Raw genomic sequence first — 15,432 nt, 5'->3', positions numbered from 1 at the left:
TAACCCCATCCTGTGTGAGCGAAGAACAGACGCCCTCAGGCGACCTACATGCAGAGGCGGGTCCAAATCCAAAGCTGAACCCCGGGAGCTGTACGAACAAAGAAGAGAAAGGGAAATCTCTCCCAGCAGCCTCAGAAGCAGTGGATTAAAGCTCCACAAACAACTTGATGTACCTGCATCTGTTGAATACCTGAATAGACAACGAATCATCCCAAATTCAGGAGGTGGACTTTGGGAGCAGGATATATTAATTTTTCCCCTTTTCCTTTTTTTGTGACTGTATATGTGTATGCTTCTGGGTGAGATTTTGTCTGTATAGCTTTGCTTTCACCATTTGTCCTAGGGTTCAGTCTGTCTGTTTTTTTTGTTTTTTTTTTACTTAAAAAAATTTTTTCTTAATAAATTTTCCTTAATAATTTTTTCCTTTTTTTATTTTAAAAAATTAAAAAATTTTTTTCTTAATAAGTTTTTTCTTATTTTTTATTTTAAAGAAATTTTAAAAAATTTTTGTTAATAAATTTTTTTCTTAGTAATTTTTTCTTATTTTTATTATAAAAAATTAATAAATTTATTTTTAAAACTAAAAAAATATTTTTTCTTAATAAATTTTTTTTCTTATTTTTTATTATAATAGCTTTATTTTATTGTATTTTATTTTATCTTCTTTCTTTCTTTCTTTCTATATTTTCTCCCTTTTATTCTGAGCCATCTGGATGACAGGCTCTTGGTGCTCCAGCCAGGCATCAGGGCTGTGCCTCTGAGGTGGGAGAGCCAACTTCAGGACACTGGTCCACAGGAGACCTCCCAGCTCCACATAATACCAAACGGCAAAAATCTCTCAGAGATCTCCATCTCAACATCAAGACCCAGCTTCACTCAATGACCAGCAAGCTACAGTGCTGGACACCCTATGCCAAACAACTAGCAAGACAGGAACACAGCCCCATCCATTAGCAGAGAGGCTGCCTAAAATCATAATAAGGCCACAGACACTCCAAAACACACCACCAGACGTGGACGTGCCCACCAGAAAGACAAGATCCAGCCTCATCCACCAGAACACAGGCACTAGTTCCCTCCACCAGGAAGCCTCCACAACCCACTGAACCAACCTTAGCCACTGGGGACAGATACCAAAAACAACGGGAACTACGAACTTGCAGCCTGTGAAAAGGAGACCCCAAACACAGTAAGATAAGCAAATGAGAAGACAGAAAAACACACAGCAGATGAAGGAGCAGGGTCAAAACACACCAGACCTAACAAATGGCGAGGAAATAGGCAGTCTACCTGAAAAAGAATTCAGAATAATGATAGTAAAGATGATCCAAAATCTTGGAAATAGACAAAATGCAAGAAACATTTAACAAGGACGTAGAAGAACTAAAGAGGAACCAAGCAACGATGAAAAACACAATAAATGAAATTAAAAATACTCTAGATGGGATCAATAGCAGAATAACTGAGGCAGAAGAATGGATAAGTGACCTGGAAGATAAAATAGTGGAAATAACTACTGCAGAGCAGAATAAAGAAAAAAGAATGAAAAGAACTGAGGACAGTCTCAGAGACCTTTGGGACAACATTAAACGCACCAACATTCGAATTATAGGGGTCCCAGAAGAGGAAGAGAAAAAGAAAGGGACTGAGAAAATATTTGAAGAGATTATAGTTGAAAACTTCCCTAATATGGGAAAGGAAATAGTTAATCAAGTCCTGGAAGCACAGAGAGTCCCATACAGGATAAATCCAAGGAGAAACCTGCCAAGACACATTAATCAAACTATCAAAAATTAAATATAAAGAAAACATATTAAAAGCAGCAAGTGAAAAACAACAAATAACACACAAGGGAATTCCCATAAGGTTAACAGCTGATCTTTCAGCAGAAACTCTGCAAGCCAGAAGGGGGTGGCAGGATATACTTAAAGTGATGAAGGAGAAAAACCTATAACCAAGATTACTCTACCCAGCAAGGATCTCATTCAGATTTGATGGAGAAATTAAAACCTTTACAGACAAGCAAAAGCTGAGAGAGTTCAGCACCACCAAACCAGCTTTACAACAAATGCTAAAGGAACTCCTCTAGGCAAGAAACACAAGAGAAGGAAAACACCTACAATAACAAACCCAAAACATTTAAGAAAATGGGAATAGGAAAATGCATATCGATAATTACCTTAAATGTAAATGGATTAAATGCTCCCACCAAAAGACACAGACTGGCTGAATGGATACAAAAACAAGACCCATATATATGCTGTCTACAAGAGACCCACTTCAGACCTAGGGACACACACAGACTGAAAGTGAGGGGATGGAAAAAGATATTCCATGCAAATGGAAATCAAAAGAAAGCTGGAGTAGCAATTCTCATATCAGACAAAATAGACTTTCAAATAAAGACTATTACAAGAGACAAAGAAGGACACTATATAATGATCAAGGGATCGATCCAAGAGGAAGGTATAACAATTGTAAATATTTATGCACCCAACATAGGAGCACCTCAATACATAAGACAAATACTAACAGCCATAAAAGGGGAAATTGACAGTAACACAATCATAGTAGGGGACTTTAACACCCCATTTTCACCAATGGACAGATCATGCAAAATGAAAATAAATAAGGAAACACAAGCTTTAAATGATACATTAAACAAGGTGGAGTTAATTGATATTTATAGGACATTCCACCCAAAAACAACAGAATACACATTTTTCTCAAGTGCTCATGGAACATTCTCCAGGATAGATCATATCTTGGGTCAGAAATCAAGCCTTGGTAAATTTAAGAAAATTGAAATCGTATCAGGTATCTTTTCCGACCACAATGCTATGAGACTAGATATCAATTACAGGAAAAGATCTGAAAAAATACAAACACATGGAGGCTACACAATACACTACTTAATAACGAAGTGATCACTGAAGAAATCAAAGGGGAAATCAAAAAATACCTAGAAACAAATGACAATGGAGACACGATGACCCAAAACCTATGGGATGCAGCAAAAGCAGTTCTAAGAGGGAAGTTTATAGCAATACAAGCCTACATCAAGAAACAGGAAACATCTCAAATAAACAACCTAACGTTGCACCTAAAGCAATTAGAGAAAGAAGAACAAAAAAACCCCAAAGCTAGCAGAAGGAAAGAAATCATAAAGATCAGATCAGAAATAAATGAAAAAGAAATGAAGGAGACAATAGCAAAGATCAATAAAACTAAAAGCTGGTTCTTTGAGAAGATAAACAAAATTGATAAACCGTTAGTCAGACTCATCAAGAGAAAAAGGAGAAGACTCAAATCAATAGAATTAGAAATGAAAAAGGAGAAGTAACCACTGACACTGCAGAAATACAAACGATCATGAGAGATTACTACAAGCAACTCTATGCCAATAAAATGGACAACCTGGAAGAAATGGACAGATTCTTAGAAATGCACAACCTGCTGAGACTGAACCAGGAAGAAATAGAAAATATGAACAGACCAATCACAAGCACTGAAATTGAAACTGTGATTAAAAATCTCCCAACAAACAAAAGCCCAGGACCAGATGGCTTCACAGGTGAATTCTATCAAACATTTAGAGAAGAGCTAACACCTATCCTTCTCAAACTCTTCCAAAATATTGCAGAGGGAGGAACACTCCCCAACTCATTCTACGAGGCCACCATCACCCTGATACCAAAACCAGACAAAGATGTCACAAAGAAAGAAAACTACAGGCCAATATCACTGATGAACATAGATGCAAAAATCCTCAACAAAATACTAGCAAACAGAATCCAACAGCACATTAAAAGGATCATACACCATGATCAAGTGGGGTTTATTCCAGGAATGCAAGGATTCTTCAATATATGCAAATCAATCAACGTGATACATCATATTAACAAATTGAAGGAGAAAAACCATATGATCATCTCAATAGATGCAGAGAAAGCTTTAGACAAAATTCAACACCCATCTATGATAAAAGCCCTGCAGAAAGTAGGCATAGAGGGAACTTTCCTCAACATAAGAAAGGCCATATATGACAAACCCACAGCCAACATTGTCCTCAATGGTGAAAAACTGAAACCATTTCCACTAAGATCAGGAACAAGACAAGGTTGCCCACTCTCACCACATTATTAAACATAGTTTTGGAAGTGTTAGCCACAGCAATCAGAGAAGAAAAAGAAATAAAAGGAATCCAAATTGGAAAAGAAGAAGTCAAGTTGTCACTGTTCGCAGATGACATGATACTATACATAGAGAATCCTAAAGATGCTACCAGAAAACTACTAGAGCTAATCAATGAATTTGGTAAAGTAGCAGGATACCAAATTAATGCACAGAAATCTCTTGCATTCCTGTACACTAATGATGAAAAATCTGAAAGTGAAATTAAGAAAACACTCCCGTTTACCATTGCAACAAAAAGAATAAAATATCTAGGAATAAACCTACCTAAGGAGACAAAAGACCTGTATGCAGAAAATTATAAAACACTGATGAAAGAAATTAAAGATGATACAAATAGATGGAGAGATATATCATGTTCTTGGATTGGAAGAATCAACATTGTGAAAATGACTCTACTACCCAAAGCAATCTACAGATTCAATGCAATCCCTATCAAACTACCAATGGCATTTTTCACAGAATTAGAACAAAAAATTCCACAATTTGTATGGAAACGCAAAAGACCCCGAATAGCCAAAGCAATCTTGAGAACGAAAAATGGAGCTGGAGGAATCAGGCTCCCTGACTTCAGACTATATTACAAAGCTACAGTAATCAAGACAGTTTGCTACTGGTACAGAAACAGAAACATAGATCAATGGAACAGGATAGAAAGCCCAGAGATAAACCCACACACATATGGTCACTTTATCTTTGATAAAGGAGGCAAGCATATACAGTGGAGAAAAGACAGCCCCTTCAATAAGTAGTGCTGGGAAAACTGGACAGGTACATGTAAAAGTATGAAATTAGAACACTCCCTGACACCATACACAAAAATAAACTGAAAATGGATTAAAGACCTAAGTGTAAGGCCAGGCACTATCAAACTCTTAGAGGAAAACATAGGCAGAACACTCTATGGCATAAATCACAGCAAGATCCTTTTTGACCCACCTCCTAGAGAAATGGAAATAAAAACACAAATAAACAAATGGGACCTAATGAAACTTAAAAGCTTTTGCACAGCAAAGGAAACCATAAACAAGACCAAAAGACAACCTTCAGAATGGGAGAAAATATTTGCAAATGAAGCAACTGACAAAGGATTACTCTCCAAGATTTACAAGCAGCTCATGCAGCTCAATAACAAAAAAATAAACAACCCAATCCAAAAATGGGCAGAACACCTAAATAGACATTTCTCCAAAGAAGATATACAGATTGCCAACAGACACATGAAAGAATGCTCAACATCATTAATCATTAGAGAAATGCAAATCAGAACTACAATGAGATATCATCTCACACTGGTCAGAATGGCCATCATCAAAAAATCTAGAAACAATAAATGCTGGAGAGGGTGTGGAGCAAAGGGAACACTCTTGCACTGTTGGTGGGAATGTAAATTGATACAGCCACTATGGAGAACAGTATGGAGGTTCCTTAAAAAACTAAAAATAGAACTACCATACGACCCAGCAATCCCACTACTGGGCATGTACCCTGAGAAAACTATAATTCAAAAAGAGTCATGTACCAAAATGTTCATTGCAGCTCTATTTACAATAGCCAGGACATGGAAGCAACCTAAATATCCATCATCGGATGAATGGATAAAGAAGATGTGGCACATATATACAATGGAATATTACTCAGCCATAAAAAGAAATGAAATGGAGGTATTTGTAGTGAGGTGGATGGAGTTAGAGTCTGTCATACAGAGTGAAGTAAGTCAGAAAGAGAAAAACAAATACCATATGCTAACACATATAGATGGAATCTAAGGGAAAAAAAAAAAAAAGGTCATGAAGAACCTAGTGGCAAGACGGGAATAAAGACACAGACTTACTAGAGAATGGACTTGAGGATATGGGGAGGGGGAGGGGTAAGATGTGACAGGGTGAGAGAGTGGCATGGACATATATACACTACCAAATGTAAAATAGATAGCTAGTGGGAAGCAGCCGCATAACACAGGGAGATCAGCTCAGTGCTTTGTGACCACCTAGAGGGGTGGGATAGGGAGGGTGGGAGGGAGGGAGATGCAAGAGGGAAGAGATATGGGAACATATGTATATGTATAACTGATTCACTTTGTTATAAAGCGGAAACTAACACACCATTGTAAAGCAATTATACTCCAATTAAGATGTTAAAAAAAAAAAAGAAACAAGCAAAAATAAAATTAAAAACTTTTCAGTGAGTACTTTCATATTTTGTGAACTTCAAAAGTTGTTTTGAGGGACTTCCCTGGTGGCGCGGTGGTGAAGAATCAGCCTGCCAATGCAGGGGACACGGGTTCGAGCCCTGGTCTGGGAAGATCCCACATGCCATGGAGCAACTAAGCCTGTGCGCCACAACGACTGAGGCTGCATGCTGCAACTACTGAAGCTGTGCACCTAGAGCCCGTGCTCCACAAGGAGAGAAGCCACCACAATGAGAAGCCTCCAGCGCACCGCAACGAAGAGTAGCCCCCGCTCACCGCAACTAGAGAAAGCCCACGGGCAGCAACGAAGACCCAACGCAGCCAAAAAAAAAAGTTTTTTTGAGGTAAAATTTGTTGAAGATTACAAAAGTAATAAGGGATTTGTATGCAATGAAAACCAATTAGGGGACGTTTTGAATTCCAAAAGTACACACAAAAAAATGGCAACTAGATTTATCTTGTTTCATCTTTTTAGGTTACAAAAAGTATATTGATTCTTCTGAAAATACATGGGGATTTTGCAGAAGATTCCTCCCACAAATCAATTTAAAAGACATCAAAACCAAAAAAAAAAAAAAAAGATACTGCAACAACAAAAATGTATAAAGACAATATTATCAACACTGAACTAAGGGGACATGTCTAATCTTGTCTATAAACTTCACAAGGCATCAATGAAGAATAATTCAATTTAGAGCAGGGTAAATATAAATGCCAGGAGTAAAGAGTAAAGGACAAGTTGGCAGGGCAAGACATTGTAAAAAACTTCTTTCATGTTGTCCGGTTTGGAAGTACTAGAACTGATGACAGGAGCATACTGGGAAAAAGACATGGAATCTAGTCTTTGGGGCCCTTCAGCCCACATTCCAAGGCAGAAGCTAGAAGAAATACGAAGCAGGAGAGGTGTTCTCCTCTACCCATCACAAAGTGGGGAAGGAATGGAGATAATTCCTGGGACCACTATCTCAATCTTGAGTGATAGTGGCAAGGAGAAGCAGATTAAGTGTGGAGATGTAGGTGCAGACACACACACACACACACACACACACACAACAAAACATATGATGACTGTTCCCCAAAGTGGTTCACTCATCCTAAAGACAAGAGAAAAACACATTGAAAATAATATGTCCTCACAATTGGTTAGGAAATATCACTATCTCAATTCATCTAGTCTCAGGTGCAGGAGTTTTAACAGAATTATGAAGAAAGAGAAAGCAGAGATAAATTTCTCTGAATCTAGTTACCCATAGACATGGCTTCCTATCCAGCTCATGCAGCTACATAAGTGAACAGAGGATAGAACATTTCATCTTCTAGCTCTAGTGAAGACTCAAATAGTGCCCAGAGAAATATGAAAATAAGCCAATAAGAAGCCATAGATGTTATTTCTAGACAAATAATAATCCTGAATAAACGGATTCAAAGTTGAGAATAAGAGAGACAATCTTTAATAATATCTATAAAAGAGAAAAAGAAATCAAACACCAGCATCAAAGAGAATACTCTGGACAAAGTTTACTCTTGCAAATAGAAAAAAATTTAGAAAACAATGTTTAATAATGTCAGAGAAAAGTTGACATAAGAGAATTGAATAAAAACAGAACAGAGTTCAGTATTTTAGGAGGAAGATAATATTGTTGGACCTCAAGTTCATTTGGAGCAAAATTTACCCTACAGAAAAATGAAAAAATGACATTGAGATATGTTTAAGATATCCCCACAATGCAGAGGAAAAAAAGGATAAAGATAATTTAGAAAAAAGATAATTAGATATAGAAGAAAGACAACAGAAAGCCAAAATATAAATAATTGGTACAAATAAAAGGGCAGGCCCTATGGAACACTAACAATCTTTTAAATTTTTCAATAAACGGAGGCTTAACTAAATCTACAGATTTAAAGGGATCATTGTATTACAGATAAAAATTAATTAACTGAAATAAACTGCTCCACAAAATCATGTATAAATATGATTGATGTCTCATTCATTTTATTTAATTATTCAGTTTCCTAACTGCTTTATTAGCAGGAAATCCAATTATCTCCCTGTTGCATCTCCATCCTCTTACAGATCTATACAAGAATTCTTGTGGCCATTACAATCTCCAAAAGGTCAAAAGGAGGCTACTCCGGCCTCCACATCTATGCAGGAATAGAACTGCACCACAATCAGTCCATTTCCATCATTAGCTCCCACTGCAACCCAACAGGTTACTGAAAATCAGTTCATATAAATGAGGGAAATAGCAAATCATCATCAGGCAAATAGCATAGTAATAATGTGGCAGGCAAGAACCATCAATGGATGCCAAAAATGAGTGGGCCAAGTATAATGAGAAATAGGGTAGTCTCAAAGAATCTCCCCCCAAGATATTTATTAATTGAAAAGGAAAAATGAAAACATCACATTGGAAAAATGCTGCCAACACCACTTTAACCAAGTGATCAAAGCTAATGTCATCCCCAGTAATGTGACATTGTGACATCATTGTACCTCCTGAAAGGATGCGCTGATAAGAGCATCTTCACTTCCATGGTTTTTTGCCAAAAATGCATAACTTGCATCTAATCATGCATAATAAAATACTGGACAAACCCAAACTGAGGGACTTTCTAAAAAAATAACTGACCGTTAAGTGCTGTCCAAAAGCATCAAGATCCTAAAAGACAAAGTAGGACTGAGGAAATGTGACAGATAGAGGAGGTAAAGGAAGCATGAACTAAATGCAATGTGGGATCCCAAATAGGATACTGGACTAGAAAAAGGACACTATGAGAAAACTGAAAAGATTTGAGTAAGATCTGTAGTTTAGTCAATATCATTGTTTCAACGTTAATTTCCTGGTTTTGATAATTCTATTGTGATTATGCAATCTGTTGTTAACATTAGGGGAAGCTGGGTGGAGGGCAAATGGGAATTTTCTGTACAGTTTTTGCAACTTTTCTACAAGTCTAGAATTATTTCAAAATAGAAAGGTTTTTTTAAGTCCATATAATTCATTTAATCCTGACACAGATCCCTGTCAGGGGCACATTGTCCTTTGAAAGGGAGCGATCCTCAATGCTGTCCCAGCCAAGTTTGTCCCAACCTTGGGCTCCTTGGAGAGCAGCTTTTTGTGCTCAGCTCTTTCCATTTTTTATACACAGGTACATCTCTGGGTCTCTGTTCGGCCAGAAGTTCTGGAGTGGGACTGGTTTCTTGTTTTGACCTCCGCATGATGTCAAAACTATGTCTGCCTTTCACCACAGAAAATAATCCACAGAGCAGAGTTTTTATTTTTAATTCTTAAAACATGAAAGGTCAGATTATTACCTTTTCCCTAAGCTATTCTCCCACTACCTCACTCACCCCAGATGTAGCAGACATAATTGGTCCCCATCCCACCTCCCCTGACCCCATGAGTTCACGTGTACCTGCTATAGGCAGTTTCCAGTACGCTGAGGTTCTCACCTCCAGTGTCTCTTCACTTCTTTGCTTGAGAGAAGTGAAGAGGCCCTGAGGGATCTTAGTTCTGGCCAGCAAGTATAACCTGTGGTGTTGGGAGGGGGCGGAATTGCTTTGTAATGACAAGACAGTGAACTTGCTTAGATAAATCCAGCGGGATTAGGGTCAATGATCATGAGTTTTCAGTGAGGCTGATCTCTGTTGTGTGACTTTCATCATCAGTGTCCTGCTGAGCTGGTGCAGACATGAACAGCAGATAGTTGGGTTTATCCAGGGTAAGGTTTTGCCAGACATGGGAGAAAAGATAAAAGAGCATAGGAATTTAGAGAATTGGCAAAGGCCTTGTTGAAACAATAAACCTTCTAATTTAAGCTGGAAAAAAGAATAGTGTAAAAAAAATGGCTGGCAGACAGAAAGAAAGTGGAGAGACCAATGAATAAGTATATTTTTATGCATTTCCATCTTTATGCAGATTTCCTACATTTGCTGAATGACTCTTTCAAAAGAGTGAGCCTTTTATTTTATTCCTTATACTTTATACATGTTATAAATTCTTGTATATGTTTAATGTTAATTATCAAATATTTTACATAAAAAGAAAATGCAGAGGTGAAAACACAAAATTTATTTCTGTTACACAGTCAAACCTTCCCGTTTACAATTGATGCAACCCCTGCTTTGTTTTTCACACAGAGGATTTCTTTTTCTTCTGAAAAAAATAATCATCCTTAGTTGGTAACAGATTAGAAGTGCTATATCTTCAGGTGCCTGCTTCCAGGGAGCTTCCAGTCGAGGCAAGAATTTAATTGCAAGGTAGCATTGGTAAAATGCACACGACATCCCTTTAGGAAAGCTTGCTGACCACACCAGGTCACCATATTCTAAGGTCTTCTCCATACCATGTCAAGTATGAGCTGGCTCATGCTAACAAACTCTCCTGCTCTGGTCTGTCCAGCAAGGCCAGGTGGAGTTACATGACAGTTCAGGTGATGATCAAAATGGCTGCGACAACTTAGAACCACCCTGGGGCCACAGGAGAAGACTTTACAGAAATTCCACAAACGCCCTGTGTGCAGATGACCTCACTGCAGCCAACAAAGCACCTGTCAGGAGAGCCAGCAAAGACTGGGGCTGGGGCCTTCCCTGGTGGTCCAGTGGTTAAGAGTCCATCTTGCAATGCAGGGAACGCTGGTTCAATCCCTGGTCAGGGAACTAAGATCCAACATGCTGCGGGGCAACTAAGCCCGCGGGCCACAACTACAGAGAAGCCCACGCAGAGCAATGAAAGATCCTGTGTGCTGCAACTAAGACCCAATGCAGCCAAAATATAAATAAATATTTTTTTAAAAAAAAGCTTAAAAAGACTACAGTTTCAAATAACCTCCTCTTCAAATATTGGACAGAGATATTAAAAAAAAAAAAAAAAAAGACTGCGGCTGCTCCTGGACATGTGGATTCAGCTTCACTTTGAAGTCTGAAGAAGACCAGCGTCTTCTTCTGCCATCTAGTGATCATTAGTGGAAATGCAGGCCCCCAAACTCCCTGAAAGACTGCAGCAGTCTGGTTCCGGGTTAGAGCTGGCCGAAAGAGAAATCAGGGAGAGATCTGGAAAACAGAAGTGAAGCTGCAGTCAGTGCTCTCTGAAGGTCACTGTGGTCAGAGGCGGTGTGAGAGCCAGACACAGGTGCCGGCGGGTTCCGGTTTGTACTCCTTTCTGACCTCACTCCCAGCTCTTCCCGACAGCTGGCTGTTCTGAGCGACCCCACACCCACCACCAAATGCTCCTCTGTAACTCAGAGGCGACAGCCAAGAGGAGGGCGCGGCCTTCCCTAGACGTTGACGCCAGCCCTTCAGGGTCCCGCGCTAGTAGCGGATGTGCCTGGCTTCCTCCTCGCTCACGCTCAGGCTTGTCCACCTGTGCCCATAGTCCAGAACAACTGCCCTTTTCCCTGACACCCCGACTCCCTTTTCCAAACTTGACTGCCCCAGCCCTTCTCCCACTAGTGCACTGTCCAATTCCTATAATAGGGACTTCCCTGGCAGTCCAGTGGTTAATACTCCGCGCTTCAGCTGCAGGGGGCATGGGTTTGATCCCTGGTGGGCGAACTAAGATCCCACATATCGCATGGTGCAGCCAAAAAAAAAACAAAAACGCACCAAGCTTCCAGTTGCTATAATAAATCCTTATTGCATATACTTGTAGTGGCTCTGCTTCCCTGAATGAACTTCACTGAAACACTCCCTCTGCAGTAATCCATGACTGCAAAGTGGATGCTTCCCTGGATAACTCCGCAACGACCGCGAATCTCAGGAGGTTGCATCTGATTGGTGGACTCTAATTCACGTTTGCATTCCTGCAAATAAGGTAAGCAGGAAATGTGTGGTGTTTATTTTGTTTTTAAGCATTAAAATGTGGAGATGATGTTTGCCAGTGTCCTGTTTGAAACAAATGGCCTCCTTAAACTGGATAGTTTGATGAGAATTTAAGATGTGGGTAGCGGCTTAGGGAAAGCGGAGAGCAGTTGTAGTCCCTGCGCTTGAAAAATAAGGAGAGGGAGCAGATAATACAACCAGAGAGGGGTGTGGAGGGGGCATCAGACAGGAGCTTTAAATATTTAGAAACCCTAAAATTTTGCAAAAGTAATTTCTTCAATACTCTTTTTCTTTCTCCAATATTTCTTTTCTTACCCTCTGAAGTAGTTTATCTTAATTATGGAAGGCACTGGGGAATTAATTATTTTAAAAATATTGCATGAGATCTTCCTTCTTTCCTTCCTTCTTTCCTTCCTTCCTTCCTTCCCTCCCTCCTTCCCTCACTTTTTTCCTTCCTTCCTTTCTCTCTCTCTTTCTCCCTTTCTTTCCTTCCTTCTTTCTTTCTTTCTTCCTTCCTTCCTTTCTCTTCCTTCCTTCCTTCCTTCCTTTCTTCCTTTCTTTCTTTCTTTCTTTCTCGTACCTAAAGTAATTGCTTCTGTGAAGATTTTTCTCTTGTCATGCCAAATCTGATCCTCTTACCCTTCCAGCAGGCTAGCCTAAACATATTCAGATTGCTCTAATACATATTCTCAAATATCTCAGAAGATTTTTACATAAATGTACTCATTTTCTCCACTAAAATTCTTTGTGTCATCTGTATTTCTTTATTTTGCACTTGGCAATTTTTTTTAAAATAAATTTATTTTTTATTTATTTATTTTTGGCTGCATTGGGTCTTCGTTGCTGCACGGCCTTTCTCTAGCCGCAGAGAGCAGGGGCTACTCTTCGTTGCGGTGCACGGGCTTCTAACTGTGGTGGCTTCTCTTGTTGCGGAGCACGGGCTCCAGTAGTTGTGGCTCAGGGGCTCTAAAGCGCAGGCTCAGTAGTTGTGGCGCACGGGCACAGTTGCTCTGCGGCATGTGGGATCTTCGTGGACCAGGGCTTGAACCCCTGTGCCCTGCATTGGCAGGCGGATTCTTAACTGCTGCGCGACCAGGGAAGTCCCACACTTGGCACTTTTAATTTTCTTTTTTTAAGAGTTTTCATGGAGCTCATTTTCCCCCACAGATATTCTTATTTCCTCATAGTCTTAAAGACCTAAGATTGTATGCTTTTAAATAAGTTCTACCATTTTCTTCATTTTCACTTTAAAGGCCCTAAAGAGACTTTGTGAAGATTTTAGGGGTTCTGGAAAAATTTTAAGGAGAATTTAAAAAACAAGTTATTCTTTCTTTGCCAACTTTAGATTCTTAAAGACCTTTGTGGATTTTTCTAAATGAGAAGCTTCCAAGTAATTTGATTTTTTTCTTTCTCCCTGTTTTCTTTCGTGACAACCTGACCATAGAGACAGAAGCTGAAAATTCCAGATGAGACTCTGGGGAATACTTTAGGAGGCTAACCCTAAATCTACTTCTTTCTCTTCTACTTAATAGAGGTTCTTCCCCCGCTCTGGGCTAGAGAGGGTTTTTTTTAATGAAGCTTTTCCTCCTCCTAGTGCCCTAGTTTTAAAAGCAAGGGTGAATTTCTTAAACATGAAAATTTTCTGGAGCTCATTTCTTCTCTTTCACCTTTAACAGTCTCTGACTTTTTGTAAGAAATCTGCTTCAGAAAATCTTAAAGGAACTGGGGAATTAATTATTGAGGAAGTTTTGCATGAAGCTGTGGTCTTCCTGTCTGCTTCAAATACCCGGTTCTTTCTGAAAGCCTCAGGACATGAGATGGTGTTCTCTGATGAAGAATGACATCATGCAGTAAGTGTTGACTCAAGCTGGTGCTGCCTCCCAGTTGTGAAATTGAGGTGTAGGTGAAAGAATGTGGTTTTTAGAGTCAGAACACAAATTTCAAGTTTTGTGTCACTACCACCTAATAACTGCATATTTGTAATTTATTTGCTTGGCCTTTCTCAATCTCATTTCCTGTATCTGCTAAAGGGGGAATCATATCTACTCCCAAAGATTTGTTGGGAGAGTTAAATTTGATAATATACATAAAAGTGCCAAACATGACTTGGCACATAGGGAGGCATTCAAAGGAGAGGCAACCAAATTCTGATATCCAAGAAAGCTGGCCAGGGGGCTGGGCTGCTAATTGGTAGGAATAGAGAATATCAAACAAGCCCCACTCTTTGATTATCCTTGACTATGCCTTTAACAGTCTTGTTATATGCTTTCCCTAATATGGTGGTTTTCAATCCCGGCTACACATTAGGGTCACTTAGGTAACCTTAAAAAATATTGAAGGAGAGGGAGCAGTGAGGAATGAAATCAGAATCTTTGGAGGGGGCAGGCAAAGTTATGTGTTTTTCTGGTGGTTCTAATGCATAAGTCATGATTGAGAATCACTGACCTGAGTAATTTTATGCTAAGGAAAGATATCATCATAAATTGTGAAATCTAGTCCCCCTAAAACCAAGTTTCCTGCCAAGTTTATGATTAACTTCTCAATCCAAGACTTTATTCCCTGTCTTGTCCTGCCCCTGTTCTCAGGATTGAGGAGTATCAAAGAAAAGGGAAACCGAGCAGAACCTGCAGGGCCTTCCCAGGTACAAAAGCCTCTCTGGGTCCCCTGTTTCTTGTTTGTAGGGGAAAGGCTTTGGTCTTCTAGGCCTTCCCGGGGTTCCAAAGAGCAGGCATAAGCAGTTACTAAGTAGGGAAGTGAGGGAATGCAGAAACAAAGGAAAAACCATCAAGAAACAATAGTTCAGCTATAAAACAGAGTCCTAATTCCTCCTCAAGGGATATACACACCATTCTGACACATATCTTTGAGTTGTTCTGTGGGAATTAAGAACACCTCCATCCAGGTGGGCGATGGTGACTACATGCTGACCACAAACATGTAGACCCCAGACTGGTTGGAACTAGAAGGTTGATGATTAAGATACCTGAAACACCACCCTGTTACCTCGCCACCAACCAATCACAAGAAAGTCACACACCCTGCAGCCCTCACCCCAAATGTTGCCTTTAAAAACCTTTCCCTGAAAGCCATTGGGGGACTCTGGTCTTCTGAGCATGAACTGCCCTCGCTCCTTGCTTGGCACCCTGTAAATAAATGCCATACTTTTTTTTCACCACAACCTGGTGTCAGTAAAAGCAGGCAAGCAGACCCAAGTTTGGTTTGGTAA

At 39.5% G+C, this 15,432-nt stretch overlaps 1 protein-coding gene across 2 annotated transcripts in view; it reads right to left on the bottom strand.

Moving 5' to 3' along the window:
* The window catches only part of LOC309622102 (uncharacterized protein), an 81,494-nt gene that overhangs the window by 35,510 nt on the left and 30,552 nt on the right, over window positions 1–15,432 (bottom strand). The window contains exon 2 of one of the 2 annotated variants that reach the window (XM_082378436.1): window positions 6,866–11,438. The exons of the other annotated variant lie outside the window; for it this stretch is intronic. Within the exon in view, the coding sequence (XP_082234562.1) occupies window positions 11,405–11,438 (34 nt within the window). The 3' untranslated portion in view covers window positions 6,866–11,404. Of the gene's footprint in view, window positions 1–6,865; window positions 11,439–15,432 lie in introns of those variants that run through there. 2 annotated transcript variants of the gene reach the window in all.

This window comes from Balaenoptera borealis, assembly GCF_965194805.1.
Source record: "Balaenoptera borealis genome assembly, chromosome: 2".
Classification (NCBI taxonomy): Eukaryota; Metazoa; Chordata; class Mammalia; order Artiodactyla; family Balaenopteridae; genus Balaenoptera; species Balaenoptera borealis.
The sequence above is the reverse complement of the archived record's forward strand: the minus strand, read 5'-3'. Positions and strand labels throughout refer to the sequence as shown.